Source organism: Octopus bimaculoides, chromosome 16 (genome assembly GCF_046866305.1).
Source record: "Octopus bimaculoides isolate indiv1 chromosome 16, ASM4686630v1, whole genome shotgun sequence".
In the NCBI taxonomy this organism is placed as follows: domain Eukaryota; kingdom Metazoa; phylum Mollusca; class Cephalopoda; order Octopoda; family Octopodidae; genus Octopus; species Octopus bimaculoides.
The window spans coordinates 11,790,002-11,808,497 of record NC_142943.1 but is presented as its reverse complement, the minus strand read 5'-3'; the positions used below and the strand labels follow the sequence as shown (position 1 = coordinate 11,808,497).

General features: G+C 36.6%; 1 protein-coding gene across 2 annotated transcripts; it reads right to left on the bottom strand.

Annotated features, from left to right (window-relative positions):
* Nucleotides 1–5,216: 5,216 nt before the first annotated feature.
* LOC106879421 (tektin-4) lies at nucleotides 5,217–18,164 on the bottom strand. 2 transcript variants are annotated; one of them, XM_014928976.3, is made up of 7 exons: nucleotides 17,750–18,164; nucleotides 12,931–13,252; nucleotides 10,824–10,894; nucleotides 9,938–10,081; nucleotides 8,534–8,756; nucleotides 6,965–7,119; nucleotides 5,217–6,036 (listed from the first exon to the last, which is right to left on the bottom strand). In XM_014928976.3, exons 1-7 carry the CDS (start codon nucleotides 18,019–18,021, stop codon nucleotides 5,820–5,822), a joined length of 1,404 nt encoding a protein of 467 aa, XP_014784462.1. In that variant the 5' UTR covers nucleotides 18,022–18,164; the 3' UTR covers nucleotides 5,217–5,819. The 2 variants fall into 2 exon arrangements, with proteins under 2 accessions (XP_014784462.1, XP_089220267.1); XM_089364141.1 differs by lacking the exon at nucleotides 17,750–18,164 and adding an exon at nucleotides 15,004–15,199.
* Nucleotides 18,165–18,496: the final 332 nt, after the last annotated feature.

Below are 18,496 nucleotides of genomic sequence, written 5' to 3'. Positions count from 1 at the left end.
AGAAACCTTTACAAAATTTGACTGAATAAGTAGTAGAGAGATAAATAAAGTATAAGACAGTCGATAACCAGAATAGCAGTAATTCCAGTAAACAGTTAAAGACGAGAGTATTTGGAAGACGCGCCAATACTTGAGGAATGGGAACCCGAAAATACACTTATCAATTTTGGAAATTAATTTTTATTTTAGTCACTTCTTTATTTTTAATTGTTTATTTTACTTTCTCTTTTAGATGTAATTTATGTTGACGTTTGAAATTGAATTTTAAAAAGAAAGATTTATTTAATGGATTTTTTAAAATGAACCTCTATTCAAACTAGATTATCTGCCCTTGACTACATTTTCCTTTTTTCAAGGTTAACTTTAGTTAACTCTGGGGACGTAGTTAAGGGAAAACTGACAGGAGTATAATAATGTCTTTATCGATTATTATTACTAACAATAATAGTAATATTGCATTTGGACAGAGAAATGCCAGCAGAACGTATAAGGTGTCATACTAAGTTTCATATAACAAGATAGCACAGAATGGTGAAACCACATAATAGACGCAACATGAATTTTCTGCTCATACCGTACTATATTCGGATATATATATATATACATATATTTTCAAATCTATATATATATATATATATATATACATACATACATATATTTTCATATATATATATATATATATATCATATATTCATATATATATATATATATATATATTCATATATATATGTATGTATATATACATACGTTTTAATATATATATATATATATATACATATACATATAAAGAGAGAGAGAGAGTGCTTCTCCGGATTTATGTTTTCTCCAAACGATATATATGTATATATATATTTATAATCGCTTGTAGAAAACATAGATCTGAAGAAGCATACTCTTAAGATGTGGAGCAGTTTATATTTTACTCGGGAAGGCCAGTTTATGGGACTGCCCTGAGTTTCCCATCCATAAAGGGAAACCAGGGTAATCCCATCAACCAGCCTTCCCCAGTAATAAATATACATACATATAAGTATCTTGAGAGAAAAGCTGAACATAAGAAGCATCAGTTGTGGTGTGCAAGAGAGACAATTGCGCTGGTTTGGACATGTGGTGAGAATGAATGAGGATAGCTGCGTGAAAAAGTGCCACACCCTAACAGTTGAGGGAACCCGTGGAAGAGGTAGGCCCAGGAACACCTGGGCTGAGGTGGTGAGGCAAGACCTTCAAACATTGGGCCTCACCGAGGCGATGACTACTGACCGAGACCTTTGGAAATGTGCTGTGCGTGAGAAAACCCGGCAAGCCAAGTGAGATCGTTGCCAGTGCCCCTGGACTGGCTCTTGTGCGGGTGGCACATAAGATGTACCATCTTGAGAGTGACCGTTGCCAGTACCGCCTGACTGGCCTTTGTAGGGTTTTCGAGCGAGATCGTTGCCAGTGCCCCTGGACTGGCTCTTGTGCAGGTGGCACATAAAAGACACCATTTCGAGCGTGGCCGTTTTCGTGCGGGTGACATGTAAAAGCACCCACTACACTCTCTGAGTGGTTGGCGTTAGGAAGGGCATCCAGCTGTAGAAACTCTGCCAAATTAGATTGGAGCCTGGTGTTGCCATTCGGTTTCACCAGTCCTCAATCAAATCGTCCAACCCATGCTAGCATGGAAAGCGGACGTTAAACGATGATGATATGTGTATGTATGCATATATATATGTGTGTGTGTGTGTGTGTGTATATATATATATATATATATATATATATATATACATATACTTATATACAAGGTGGCCCAAAAGTAGGTTTCCAGTTATTCAACTATCCCTTTTGCATTCATATAGTAACAGTTTAGATCTTAATTATGAAAAAAATATGAAATCATTATTCTATGCAAATTTAGTTTATTGTAAGATAGAAAATTAGTTCAGGAGGTATACTTTGTAGATCCAGCATCCTATAGAGCAAATCCCTGTCCACCAAGTCAAACACCTTGCAGAGGTCATACATATATGTGTGTGTGTACTTTTAGTATTATGCATCTGTGTGAGAGGTTCTCTCAGGAAGACTACTACAGTATTGGACATTGTAACAATTTGTCCACATTGATTAGGAAATATACAGGACGCAGTGAATAAACTGTCATCTGAATTACACAAAAATGAAAATAAACACTGACATCTCATTTTAACAGATATATTTACCAAAATTACATAAAAATATCTTGAAATACTAAAGAGTAAATTTATTCAATAAAATCACCATTGGCTTAAACCACAGCCTCCAGACAACTTCGGAATCTCCTGCAACTCTTCTGGACAGTCTCCTTGTTTAAGTTGGTGAATGCTGCCATAATCCTTTCCTTCAGTTCATCTTTGGTGTTACAAGGAGTTTTGTTGGTCTCTAGCTCAACTGTGCCCCACACATAATAACCAAGGGTGTTGCAGTCTGGGGAATTAGGTGGCCAGATATTAAGGGTCATGTGGTCACAGAAATTGTCTGACAACCATGACTGGGTTCTCCTGCTAGTGTGGCATGGTGTAGAGTTCTGTTGCCAGACATTGGAAGTTGCTGCTGTGTAATTTAGATCTGTCACAGCTGTACAATGTCAGAAGTGTAATAGAAGCAATAATTAAGAAGCTTCAGCCACATGTTGCATCAGAGGAGAAGTATGTCAGTGTACCAAAACTTTGTTACAAATTGGAAAGGGAAGATTTCCTTCCAACAATAACGGTACTATTGATCCAGCTCCAAGAAGCATTGTGATTAAGACAGCAGAGAAATTAATATCAAATGTGTTTCCGTGACTTACAATATCAATATTTAACACACAAGTAGCTGTGCGAAAGAGATATACTTGTGCCCAGAGCACTAAAATATTACAGTCAACAGCAACAACTAGCAGCTGTTGCAGGCACTTCCAGGAATCAGCCATACCTGCAAATCAATAGATACAGTTGTGGACCAGGATGAAGTAATTCACTATCCTGCAGGATTTTAAACAATTCTTGGAAGTTGCTGCTATGTAATTTAGATCGGTCACAGCTGTACAATGTCAGAAGTGTAATAGAAGCAATAATTAAGAACCTTCAGCCACATGTTGCACCAGAGGAGAAGATGTATTTGTATTGTTCAGCATTCCATTCCTACAACCAGATGTGCTCTTTTGATTTAGAAAACTTTGGTTGTCAGTACATCTCAGCTTTACTGTGTCACTTAATGAATCCCAACAACAAACATTTACCAATTGTTGGGCTTCAGGAATCCTGTTTTAATCATGACTAATTTTACGTGGCACATTCAAGATTTTAAAATAGCCTGTAATTTCATTAGGTCCTTGCTTGTAACATCAAAAACAGTTTGCATCCTTAGATATTTACTTAGGTGTTCAGAATTCCCAAGGCTTTATCAGATACATTTCTAAGCTGGGGCTCATTGCAACTCTTAATATCATTTCTTTATCATTGCATGCATTGTAGTTCCAATATTTGGATAAGCATAGGGTATCTTGTATTATTCCTAATCAATTTTGAAAGAATGCCTTCATAACTTTCATATCCAGATCAAACATGTGTGTGTGTGGTTATATGGTTTCAAACTTTATACTTCTCAGATTCTGCTATCATGGATCTTACTATACACTATTGTTCATATATATATATATATAGTTTTAGGGAAAAGAACCAAGGTTCATGAACTCATTGATGAAAATCCACTGTCACATATAGAAAAATTAATAATTAAAAGCACAATAAATGAGTATAATATAATAAAGCTTAATTTTAATTTTTTATAAATTGATTTTAATTGAGTTTTTACCTGTAATTTTGGATTTTGTCCCTAATATTATATATATATATACATATATATATATATATATATATATATATATATATATATATATATATATACACATATATATTGGGTTATCAGAGGAGAACGTTCTAGATGCAATCTCATGATCATCCATAATCGAAGGGGTTCTTTACCCTTTACCCTACATATATATATATAGGGAAGCTTTGTATCTTGTCATCAGCAAGATATCTGCTCATGTCATTCTATCATACTTTCATATCCCTTAGTGCTATACCCTACTCAGTTGAGACGGGAGGGATCTTGTCTTACAGGTACTTGGTGACCTCACCAGTGCTGGTGTCATTTAGAATGCACCTAGTACACTCTGTGTACACTTTACTCAATTGGTTTATTGACCAATTGAGGAAATGTTGTGGGCCGAGGCTAGTTGATTACATTGCCCCCAATGTTTCACTAGTTCTGAATTTATCGACTCTGAAAGGATGAAAGGCAAAGTCAACCCTGGTAGAATTTGAACTTTGAACATGAAGATAGACAAAATGCTGCTAAGCATTTTGTCTGGCATGCTAACGATTCTGTCAGCTCACCACCTTACACACACACACACACACACAGACACACACACACACACACACAGAGTAATAATGATAATCCTTTCTACTAAGGGCACAAGGCCTGAAATTTGGGGGAGGGGACTACTTGATTATATCAACCCCAGGGTTCCACTGGTACTTAATTTATTGACCCCGAAAGGATGAAAGGCAAAGTTGACCTTGGAGGAATTTTAACTCATAACATGGCAACAGGTGAAATACCGCTAAGCATTTCGTCCAGCATGCTAATAGTTCTGCCAGCTTACCGCCTTACACAACAATAATAATAATAATAATAATAATAATAATAATAATAATAATAATAATAATAATAATAATAATAATAAAACTGAGCAAGTATAAAGATCTTGAAATAGAAATTGGCAAAATGTGGAACCTGAAGACTAAAAACAATACCTGTTGTCATAGGTGCCCTAGGAACGATAGCAAAAGGGGCTGATTGCTACCTAGCTCAGATACCAGGAAACCCCAAAATGGCAGAAATTCAAAAGATAGTGCTCATGGGAACTGCCCATATCCTACGCAAAATACTTTCTATGTAATCTCAAGTTTTAAAACAAACATAATTTTCTTGTTTTCTTAAACATTCTCTAGAACAATACTTTGTGCAAAACCAAATACATGGCACCCTAGACATAACACCATGAACTTCTTACTTGTTGTCTCTTGGGGTCTCTGGGTGAGACTTGGAGCCAACTTGTACAAATGCAAAGTAAGAGCCAAACATGAAATAATAATAATAATAATAATAATAATAATAATCCAACATACATAATTCAAACAGGCATAGTATTTTTCTTTTTAGTAGTAGTAGCAACAGTACATGATTTTTATTATAATAATTTCTGTTATATATAATTATATGACAATAAAAGCATTTATACATATAATTTATAGAAATATTTTAATCGAAAAATCTTTAAAGTTAGTTAATTTATTTAATTAACTGTAATAGGGTTGCTACTTCGATATCAAAATTTCCTAAAATAAAAGTAAAGTGAAAATAAACCCTTGATTAGATGACAACTAATTCATTTGGTGATTTGACAAGCATGGCAGCCACAGTACCACCAAGCGATTGCAATATTCATATTCAAAATAAGCGTTCCAATGTTTATACTTCACGTCTGTTTTTAATAATGTATAGCAATTAATATCGGTTGTATTATGTCCTCGTAAAAACTCCTTCTTTGCCTGTTTTTTTAGAGTGTGTGTGTGGAGAGAGAGAGAGAGAGAGAGAGAGAGAGAAAAGATGTGAAATTGTGTGTTGAATTCTGAGTATTATGAAGCATATGGAAATATGTGTTGATTTATGCACCTGTGTGTGTGTGTGTCTGTGTGTGTGTGTGTGTACCAGGCAACCCGTTGACAAATCACACAAGAGTGCTGAACTAGTTATTGATAACCCTGTAAACGCAGCACTGTAGGGTAGCGTTCTCGCACTGGAAGGCATTTCTGCCTGTCGATAAAAATGGAATTTATCTTGTTTGAGATTTCTTTCTCTAAACACATCCTTGTGTCTTGCAGGTTCTTGAGAGAATTCTGAGCTTCCATCAGTTTTTTTTGCAGGGTTGTTATGGAAGTGTTAATTTCATCAACTTCTTGGATTAATCTAGATATTAAAAAAAAAAGAGAGAAAAAATTAGAAAAATTCTGAATTTATACTATCATCATCATCATTACCATAATTATTGTTATGACTTCGGCAGTTTGAGTACCTCATCGCCAATAATGTTATGACAACGTTGGGGTGTGCACAAGGGTGTAGGAATAGTATTATCCAAATAAATATTTGGACATGGTTATCTAGGATATTCTTTTCACAGAATTAATATGTTCACATAGAATGTGCTCCATACTGCGCCAAAAATAGGTGCAATATTAAACTAGCACAGTAATCCAATACGAACAACTAATGCTGTCACCTGCTGACTGTGAACTCCAATAGTTCTTTATTTTATTGAAATGCCTCAGTCCACTTTTAGTGACGTGGGGGTGGTCAGGATCCTTTCACAGCAATCATTATCATCATCATTTAACACTCACTTTTCCATACTTGCAGATGAACAGTCAGATAGAATTTGTTGAAGCAGATTTTCTACAGCTGGATGCTCTTCCTGTTGCTGACCCCCCCCCCCCCACACTTATTTCCAAGAAGTGCAATATTTTCTCATGACCAGACCTGTTTTTCAAGGTGTACTAAAAACAGACAACCTCCCTTCTTTGATTATGTTCATTTACAACGACCATGTGATGTCTAGACACAAACATGCACAAACATATACACACACACATATATTTATATATTGTATTTTTTTGTGTGTGTGTGCTTGTGCATTTATGTATGTACTTATGTGTATATATATTTGTATATATGCAGGCATGGCTGTGTGATAAGAAGTTTGCTTCTCAATCACATGGTCTACAGCATGGCACCTTGGGTAAGTGTCTTCTACTATAGAGGGAAACTGAAAGAAGCTCATATTTGAGAAACATCATATATCTTGGTACGGAAGTAAGTTAACTTTTAACAAACATACCCAATTTGGATGCCGTCTCTACACAGCTCAACTCCAGGACGGCGGGACCTTGCATCAAGGCGGGTTTGAACAACTTTTAGAGGATCTTCCTTGTCCCTGATAGCCTTCTGCAGATTTTCTATATTTTTCTCTTCATCAGCAATTTCTTGGCATACCTGGACAAAAAAAAAAAAAATCAACACCATTTTTCGGATCTATTTTAAAACGGGGGCCACAGTATTTTCTTAACGAAACACTTTGAAACTTGGAACACTGGTAGAATGTGTCATATAAAACATCTTTTTCTCTTAGTCTTCTTAAAAAAAAAAAGAAATCCCTAAGTTATTCCATGTTAAAGCTGTCGTATTTCTGTAATTTCAACCAATCACTGACGTCCATTCAGCCAATATACATTAAGTGCCGACTACATAAACAAACGATTCTGAAACAATTCTATCGGTGATAAAATTATTATTTCCTTGTCAAAAAATGGCTGAAGCATATTGGCAGTAGCTAATAAACCTTTCTATTATAGGCTAACCCTAACCCTAATCCTAGGGTTAGGGTTAGGGTAAAACAGCAAATTTAAAAAGAAAAAAGCAAATAAAACGAAGAAAAAAATAAGAAAATGAAAAAAGCAAATTTAAAATGAAAAAAGCAAATAAAACGAAGCTATGGAGATTAAATACGCTTTACACCACTTAATCATCCAAAGGAGTAAATATAAACAACTGAATACTTGTCAGTGATTGGTTGAAATTATCGAAATAAGACAATTTTTTACATGAAATAAATTCAAATACAAAAATATTTTTCTGTTCTATAACACAAAATAGATAAGTATACGAAGTTTGAAAGTCTTTCGGTACCAAAAACACTACGTAAAACATTAATGAAAACTGTGGCCCCTGTTTTAAAATAGATCCCATTTTTCTAGTTTAGTTTGATGGCTGTTAACAATTTAAGAAGATTGCATGTGTAAACAATGATTACACAAACACTTGAGTTTCCAAATATTTTATTAACCTGCATCATTATAATACAGTTCTATATTTAAGAGATGAAGAATTATGTACATTATTTACATTTGACGGATATTTGTCCTCCTCCTCATCATCATCGTTTAACGTCCGCTTTCCATGCTGGCATGGGTTGGACGGTTTGATTGGGGACTGGTGAGCCAGATGGCTGCACCAGGCTCCAATCTGATCTGGCAGAGTTTCTACAGCTGGATGCTCTTCCTAATGCCAACCACTCCGAGAGTGTAGTAGGTGCTTTTTTATGTGCCACTGGCATGAGGGCCAGTCAGAAGGTACTGGCAATGGCCATGCTCATGGGGAAGGTTTTCACTTTTTTTAGAGTCCCTGGTTAACAAAATAAAATGAAAATATATTCCTTTGCTATCAAATATATCCTGGTAAATCCAACTTCTGGAGTTTTATTGCAGACGTCTGCTCATGCTAAAAATAGTAACAAACCAAAAAGCAAAAATATAAAACCTTATAGAAGATAAAATAATTCAGGTGTTATACCTTTGGAAATAAGAGCCACTTAATGGACTTTCCACAGAGAGGTAAAATGAATAAATACCTTCTTCAAATGGCTTTCATGTCTAAATTTGGCATCATCAAGTTCTTGCAGACGTTTCTGGAAAGCAGACTGTACGATATTATTCTGCTCAAACAGGTCTCTGGAGGTATCCTCCAAGATGTTCTTTGCACATTCTCTCAACTGAATAGATGACTTTCGCTCATTTTCAGCCAGAATTATGTTGTCATGGGTGAACTGTGCCCAAGATTCAGGAGTTGATTGTCTTCAATGAAATAAAAATGTATGTATTGATATGTATACATACATATATACAAAATTACGTAGTATATATATATATATATATTGGATCATCCCATAAATAATGCAGTTTTGTCAATGCATGAACTAAAAGTTGGAGGGGGACAGAATAATCTACTTGTATCAATGTGCTACAAAGGCAAGTAGTAATTTCACCTTGTGCTTATTCTTAGTGCAAATTTTGAAAAGTGCAGTCCGATTTTAACAGTTATTTTTTCAAAGCTATAATGGAAGTGACAAAGGAGCATATTCAGCATAAACCTAACTTGAGACAGAATGATATGATTTGAAAAAGAATTATCTAATATGTCTTGCTAACACAGAGAGGCCTTGAATTGTTTGTTAATACATACATATAGACCAACAAACAGCAGGATTGTTATTTATGAGGGAGATTTGGCTGCTATTGCTAAGATTTTGAGATACTACAGAAATGTGCATTCTTTGACTGAAATAGTAACGTATGATATAAGGAAGAATTGGCTGTTATTTTTATCAAGGGCAGCAGCAATATACTTGGCTCTTTCATTTGCTTACGTTTGTATATATGCATAAGCTAGTAAGCTAAGATGCAAAAGGGATTTGGATGCTGAAGCTATCAGGATGCAATATCATGTAGTGGATCCAATAATATTGAGTACACTATGTGTAACTACCTTACATTTAAACTGGCATTCGATTGGTTACAACGTTGAGGGTTCTAGCTGAATCAATCAACAGAGCAACCTGCTTGTGAAATTAACATGAAAGTGGCTGGGCACTCCACAGACACGTGCTCCCTTAGTGTACAGGGTGTCCACAAAGTCTGGCTACATGGAGTAAATAAAATCATAACATAAACAATTAACTATAAGAAATAATAATTTCATAATGTATGTGTTAATCCCCATGTACCCAGACTTTGTGGACACCCTGTAGTTCTCAGGGAGATTTAGCATGACACAGAATATGACAAGGCTGGTACTTAGAATTACAGGTACTACTCACTTTTGCCAGCTGAGTGGACTGGAGCAACTTGAAATAAAGTGTCTTGCCCAAGGACACAATGCACCTAAACAAGTCACACCCCTTCACAACTACCTTATTATATATATATATATATATCAGATAATCAATATTTACATCAACGTGAAAGCAAATACTTACATTTCCTGGAAATTAGCTGCACCAGGAAAGAACTGCTTGTTGGTGTGGTGGTTCCTCAGTATTGCACATCGACTGTCAATCTGTAGCGCCTCCTTTTTATCACTCCAATCCATCTCCATCTTTTGCTTTGTAAGACGGTTATTCCTGGTAATGATGTCATCAATGATGTCATTAATTAAAAAACATTTACAGAGGACATGTGAAACTGTGAAGTATATTTATATATAAAAGATATATAAATATATATATAAGCATGTATGTATGTATATGTACATATACATATAGATATATATATAATACACATACACATCTGTGTGTGTGTGTGTGTGTGTGTGCATGCATGCGTACACATACACACATATAAAAGAGATATGAAATTTTAAATTTTACAATTTTAAATTTTTTAAATTCAAAAATTAAAAAAAAATAAATGAAAAATTAAAATTAAGAATAGAAATATAACTTTTTGAAAAATATATATATATATAAAGAATAAAAAGTTTTGAATGGTACAACAATGCACTATAATACAAAAAATGGACTATATACCTGTTGTAATTTAGTTATCTATATTATATCTTTAAAAAAAAGACAAGCTAACAGGATACATGCATGTATATTGAAACACAGATGCACACATTTCTACACACACATATCACAGCACTCACACAAACATACAGAGGCACACACACACATTTAAGTGCACACATACAATTTCATATAGGTGCAAACACAGATATAAATGCAATACATATGCTTACAAACACATGCAGATACAGACTCACACACACTTATAAGAGGACATCCAAATGCATACAAATGCACACTCTCACACATACACACACTCTTTCACACATTCATGCATTGTATGTAAATAGGTACTTACTCGAGTTGTTCCTCAGTTTTTGCAATTGTCTTCTTCAGAAGTTCCTGTACATTGTTAATTAACTTGACTTCCTGCAACCATTGAAGACAAAACTTTTAATAAGTCACACAAAATAACTTACTTTGAAATACCCACCAAGCCACACATCATCCCCTAATCCAAGGATCATCTTTCGAATTCAGAAATGGTTAACCCTTTAGCATTCAGATTAATTTGTCAAATATAATGCTTATTTATCCATATTTTTAAAAATAAGTCATGCCTTATCAATTATGGGATTTACTCTCTTTTACTTGTTTCAGGCCATGCTTGAGCACCACCGTTAGTTGAGCAAATTGACCCGACGACTTATTCTTTGTAAGCCTAGTATTTATTCTATCAGTCTCTTTTGCCGAACCACTAAGTTACGAGGACATAAACACACCAGCATCGGTTGTCAAGTGATGCTGGGGGGGGGGGGACACACAAACATATACACACACATACATATATATATATATACATACATATATACGATGGGCTTCAACCAGCCAACCATCCATACATACATACATACACACACTCGCACACATATATGCATAAACACACACACACACAAAGGTGTGTGCAGGCGTGACTGTGTAAGATGTTTCCTTTCCGACAACATGGTTTCAGGTTCAGTTCCACGTGTGGCACATTGGGTGTCTTTTACTATAGCCCCAAGCCAATCAAAGCCTTGAGAGTGAACTGGGTAGATGGACACTGAAAAGAAGCCTGCTATATGTACGTGTGTGTTTATCCCTACCACTGCTTGACAACCAGAGTTGGTTTCCTTACATCCCGTAACCAAGCAGTTCAGCAAAAAAAAAAACAAAAAAAAAAACGATAGAATAAGTACCAGGTTCGATTTGTTCAACTAAACCTTACGAGTTGTTGCCCGAGATGGCCGCAGTCAAATTACTGAAACATATAAAAGATATAAGGCTGATACTTTCATTTTATTGACCGCAGAAGCAATAAAGTTGATATTTTAATTTAAACTGTAAAGCTCAGTAACTAAGTGCCGCAAATCATTTTGTCCGATGCTCTGACGATTCTGCAACCCACTGTCCTAGCGAGAAGCAAATTGTAAGTTATCGTTCCCTCGTATCATAAGGTTGTTATGTAATAAATAATCATATCAGGGGAAGTAACTCTTGTAACTCCAGAGGTGGAACTCTTGTTACGTCGCTTTAGCTGGGCAAAACGGGATAGAAACAATACACACACACATATATGCACTCGCACACCTGGACATTATACCCTAGAAGGACGAAAAGCAAAATCAACCTCAATGATGGTATTTGTACTTTGAACACAACTAAATACCATAAGGCATTTTGTCTGGCATAATAGAGTTATCACCCCTGCTTGTTGTAAAAAAAAAAAAATTAAAATTAAAACTCTTCAGGGACAATGTTTGTCTAGTAACAGCACGAACGATCTCAGTTAATTTCAAATGAGAACGGATTTGTACAAATCTGGTTATAAGTCAAGGCCAGCTGTGAATGTAACTTCACTCCATTTCGAACTTTTCATCAAGTATTTTTACAATCAGTGAGTGGTATATACGTTTATGTATTGGTTGAAATTGTCTGTTGAAAGACTGTTATATTTGGGGATGATCACATTTTGTCAATTAAACGCGCGCACCATAGTTGTGGTTCTCACTTCAGCTTTATTATTATTATTGTAGTTTTTGGCACTAAATCAAGTGACAAGACAAGTTATGAAAATACATAAATCGAAGCATTATTTTTCATAAGTCATTTTCTCTTTGATTCCCCAAGCCTCTGTACATATAGTAAACCATATGCGGTGTGTGTGTGTTTCTTTAAAGAAATATTTCAAGTGGTTTTAATTTCGTTATGGATTAAATAATAATAGTTAATTCATTTTCATTATAATTAAGGTAAAAGCACGACTTAACTGCATTACTTTAATATATATATGCTACACATAACACTGTAACCTCCATTGTGATATAAAAGTATTTGAGTGACTGTAACTTAATACACCAATGCACATTCTACCAAAAAAAAAAAATAATAATAACCAAGTAAGCAAATAACAAAATCGTCTAAGTTACCTGAAGCAAAGCTTTTTCAACAATGTCCTCAACAAGATCGATTCCTTGTCGACGCAGCCTGCAGTTCAGGTTATCTGTTGCAATGTGCAGCGGTATCTCAGTAGAACGCAGCGCATTCTCCAGTTGTCTCTTCATTGCCACTTGCAGATCTATCTCATCTTGCATGTCTTGGATTGCTCGTTCAAGTTCAAACTTCCAGAAACTGATGTCTTGTATTCTCTCTCCTAGCTTCTTGGTCAGGTCATCCTGGGTTTTCTTGGTGATGGCTTCTGTGGTATTCATCGTATTCGAGGAGTCGTTGCGTATCACTTCAGAGTTATGTCTGATTTAAGGAATGATAAAAAAAAAATTTTTAAACTAGGAAAGAAATCGATAGCTATTGCATATTCTTCAGCGAGTACTTAGTCTTGGAGAAGTAATTTTAGTAGGTTTCTTTAACAAAAAAAAAAAAAAAAAAAATCATAGAATGTGATAACTCTGATACCAAAATGTATTCGCATACATATTACAAAGGCATGACCATGTCATTAAGATGGCTGCTCTGAATTCACGTGGTTTGGGATTTGCTCCTATTGGGCAGCACTTAGAGTAGGGTCTTCTATCTTAGACTATGGTTGTTCATTGCCATATAAGTGAAACTTTGGAGAAGTATGGAATTGAAGTGTAGCCAGGTTCTAAAGTTAGTGGGAGCGGGCGAGCATATAAAAAAGGTGCCATAACACATCAAACAATTTTAAAATCATTTCTCAATTGTTGAAAAGACACCATTTAAAAAAAATATGCTCGAGAGTAACGGTGGTTTATCTTGCTCCCCTATTAGCTACGCCGGTCGTGTGGAAGCCCGAATGAGGGACTATTTCTATTCTTGGATGGTAGACTTAATCTGCCATGCAGTTTAACACCGCCACCTGGGCTGCTGCACCAGAGTTTACTTTATTGTCCTTTTCTGGGAAAGTCATTGGAAAAGTAAATAAATGACTGAAACACGTGCAACGGATATATGCACCAAATAAATGACAGGGAAAAAAAATAACAGTTGAAATAATCTTTATTTTAGCATTACAATATAATAAATAACTGATGTGGTGAGCTGGCAGAACAACCATTAGCACGCCGGCCAAAATGCTTGGCGGCATTTCGTCTGTCTTCACGTTCTAAGTTCAGTTTCCGCCAAGGTCGATTTTGTCTTTCATCTTTTTAGGGTAGATAAAATAAGTACCAGCTGAACGCTGGGGGGGTCGATGAAATAGACTTAGCTCCTTCCTCGAAATTGGTTGCCTTGTGCCAAAATTTGAAACCAATATATGAATGAACTTCTTCGAGTTGTTGTTGTATAAAGATTAGTTGAAGTTCTGTTGTCCATTTTATACGTAGTTGCGTCCATCGTTTGTTGACTGCGAGAAGACGGGTAGAAGGAGGAGAGAAAATATAAGAGAATTCACCTCTCTGGGTTCACGAAGTAGAGAGAGCGAAAGTTGTATAGTCCATCGCAGTGACATACAAGAGGTGCTTCTTTCGTCGGACGCCAAGCAAAAGAGGGACGCTCTTCGGCAAGGCACTTAATGGAAGGGAGAGAATTGAATTTGGGTTCTGTATTTATATTTTCCTACTTAACCTAGGTCAGGCTAAACAAAAAATTCTTCGTCTGTTATCTACTCTGAACTGTATTTAACCTAAGGATATTCAGGAAACAATAAGACTTACATAAATATCACAGTTGACTCTCATAAAATTCTTAATTGCAAATCTCGAGAATAAATGGATGGGACCCAAAGAAAAATCTAGACGAGGTTTTGAATTTTGGCTAAGGAATTCAGGAAGCGATTCGCTCCACAAGTAAAACAATACAATGGATACAAACGTCCAAATTATTTTTTAAAATTCCTATCTGTTCTAGCAAAAAAAAAAAAAAAAAAATTTTAGTGTAAAACACTGAGGAAAAGCAAATTAGCTTTGATAATTAATATTTGATCATTAATACTATATCCATTTCAACGAGGTATCCTTTGTATCAATCACGGGTAAACTGCAGCCCTTGTGACTTTATGGATGGCACTCCTACCGAAAAATTACCTTGACTCTTTTTGCAATGCGGGCAGCCTGATGATGAGTCGTGTCTCATGCGGTCTGCTTCTCATAAAAGGTTGCCCATGCATGCTTTAGATGGTTATGCAACCTACTAGAAAAAGCAACCAAATTTCCCTCTGCTATTTAATTTAAAAAAAACACGTAGTGGATGATGTAGTTCTGAAAAGAAAAAGAAAAAGACGAGATGTTCATGACTTGATCATGGGTCCCAACTGACCAGGGTTAGCATGGGAACTAAACAACTTAGAAACAATAACAAAGTAGAAAGGAAGGAGTAAAACCATTAAAGTGAAGGCAAATCTGTAGAACATTCCTCTCGGTTTCAGTGGGAAATAATTATTTTTGCTAGTTTTTTTTTTTTTTCTATGTGCTATCAATTAATTTAGTGGAGGCGCGTGGTTAGGGTGTCAGCATCATGATCGTAAGATTGTGGTTTCGATTCCTGGAGCGGGTGACGCGTTGTGTTCTTGAGCAAAACACTTCATTTCACGTTGCTCCAGTCCACTCAGCTGCCAAAAATGAGTAACGCTGCGATGGACTGGCGTCCCGTCCAGTTGGGAAACACATACGCCACTGAAACCGGGAAATCGGGCCCATGAGCTTGGCTAGGCTTTAAAAAGGCGCATTTTTAAATTTTTTTTTTATTTATTATCAATTAATTTGACATCCGAACATGCTGAAAAAGATTTTTTCCCCCGCAAAACGTAGTGGCGAAGTCCTTTGCGGCATGTTTGGAGGTCAAATGAATTGATAGCACACGTAAAATCTATGGAAAAAAGGAATTATTTCCCACCAAACGCAAATGGGGTGTTAGATCTGCGAAATTCCGATGGACTTATCCACCTCCCACTTATACCCTCTTTTTCTATAAAGCTAGTCGTTTCCGATTGGTTTGGAAGTCATATTTGTTGATAACACACAAACAAATGGTCAGGGGAAACTCCAGGGACGAGGAGTCTGAGGTTTCCACCAGCCTCCTTCATTACCGGGAAGAAGTTCTTTGTGGCATGTCCGAAGGTCAGATTAGTTGATAACACATGGGAGAAAATGGGGAAAATAATTAGTTCACCAAAATCGGGAAGGGTGTTCTTCTATAAATTTACCGAAGGGAATGAAGAAATTTCAGTAAAAATATTATTCTGGATTTCATGGTGGCATTGTGTTGCATAAACTTACATTTGCTTTTGAGGAAAACTAGAGACAGTCAAAGAGGATGCGACTTGCAATCCTCTTTTCTAAATAGTTTATGGCAAAAGAGTGTTGGCACTCCGTCACTTACGACGTCGAGGGTTCCAATTGATCCGATCAACGGAACAGCCTGTTCGTGAAATTAACGTGCAAGTGGCTGAGCACTCCACAGACACGTGTACCCTTAACGTAGTTCTCGGGGATATTCAGTGTGACACAGTGTGACAAGGCTGACCCTTTGAATTACAGGTATAACAGAAACAGGAAGTAAGAGTGAGAGAAAGTTGTGGTGAAAGAGTACAGCAGGGTTCGCCACCTTCCCCGGCCGGAGCCTCGTGGAGCTTTAGGTGTTTTCGCTCAATAAACACTCACAACGCCCGGTCTGGGAATCGAAACCGCGATCCTATGACCGCTTCCCTAACCACTGGGCCATTGCGCCTCCGCGGCAAAAGAGTATTTCATTTCAATCAAATCTTTTTTCTTTCTTTTTTTTTTTTTTCTTAGTCAGATGATAAGAAAAATACACATGAATCTTTACATGGTCTCTGAGACTGGAGAGAGAGAGAGAAGTATCTCGAAATTCGGCCCAAATGCTTGCAACAGAAAGAACTTCGCTGAAGGTACCCAAGGACCAAGTAACAGTGTTGAAAAAGGCGATGGATTAAGTTTACCATCCAAGTAGTCCATGGCAGGATTTGAACGCAGAATGCCAAGCGCCAGACCAAATACCACAAGTACTTCAGTTTAACATTCTTGCAGTTCGGAGAATCCACTGCCCTCGATTGGCATTTCTTTTAATGGATCTTGAAAGGATGATAAGTAAAGTTGCCCTCGGTGGGATTTGAACTTGGAGCGCAGAGTAGGAACAAATACCGCAAAGCATTCGATAAGACGCTCTAACGACTATGCCAAGTCACCGTGCCATTGTCGTAATAGTACATGTTAATTAGTCGCTGTAGTATGAGTGAATCTATTGTGACCGAGGAAAGATTGTAATTAATCACTATAAACTGATTAAATATTTGTTAACTGTACTATGCAGTAGATTGGAAAAAATCATTAAAACCGTTGATTAGGCGCTGGCGTAGCAAAAAGCTTGCTTCCAAATCACATGGCCCCAGATTCAGTCTCACTGCGTGGCACCTTCGACAAGTGTCTTTTACTATAGCCTTGGGCTAAACAAAGCCTTGTGAGTGGGTTTGGTAGATGGGAACTGAAAGAAACTCATCATGTGTGTGTGTGTCTTTGTGTTTGTCCACTACCACCGTTTGCAACGGTGTTGGTGTGTTTACGCCTCCGTAACGTAGCGGTTCGGCAAAATAGACCGATAGATAATAAGTACTAGGCTTGATAAAAAAGTCCTGGGTTGATTTGTTCGACTAAAAAGCCCTTCAAAACGCCGCCCCAGCATGGCCACAGTCAAATGACAGAAACAAGTTAAGGACAGAAGATATCAACGTTGGAAATAGATGAGAGAGAAAGTGGAGGGGGGGGGTTAGAAGTGACAAAAGAGATGGTCGGTGTCAAAGGTTATTAAGTTTACCTGTCGGTGGCAGATTGTAAATATTTGGTGTAGTTATTGTTACTCCACTCTATATCGTTATATTTGTTGCTTCGGTAACCTTGGGTCGAGATACCCATATCGTTTCCAGTGTTTGTCATCAACACTGAATCTTCAAATGTCTCTCGCTTGGTCCTACAGTCAAGATCACCGTCTGGTCTACATTCCATCGGTGGGTGGGTGATACTCGCTTCACCCACATCGCCCGTCGGTTGGCAGGTATTTAGGTTCGGGCCCACGACACATGCAGCCATTTTGAAGTTTTATCTTTGTCTGTTATGAATGTACTTATATGAATGTAAACGTAGAGAGGAGATGGGAGTTAAAAAGAGAGAAAGAAATGTATATAAAATAGAGAGAGGGGCAAAGTGAGAGAACGATGTTTTAATCAGTAGTAGCGTCCTAACAACACGCGATGGTTGCTATGGGGCCACGACCAAGCGAGATAAATATAAATAAATAACGAAGGGAGGTAACTCTACTCGAACTCTTGAAAATTTAATTGAAATAGTCTGGTATGTGACGAAGACTGGATTTTAAAACTTATCAAATTTGATAAATGCCCGCTTCTCCACCCCTAATTCGTTAATTCCCTAAATCCGATGAATCGTCAAGTATAGCTAAGTGTAGACACGAAACCAATAGTAACTTTCTGACCAGTTGTATGCCATAACTAGGAATATACTGCACGACTAAAGGTAATACAGTTCTATATTTAAGAGATGAGGA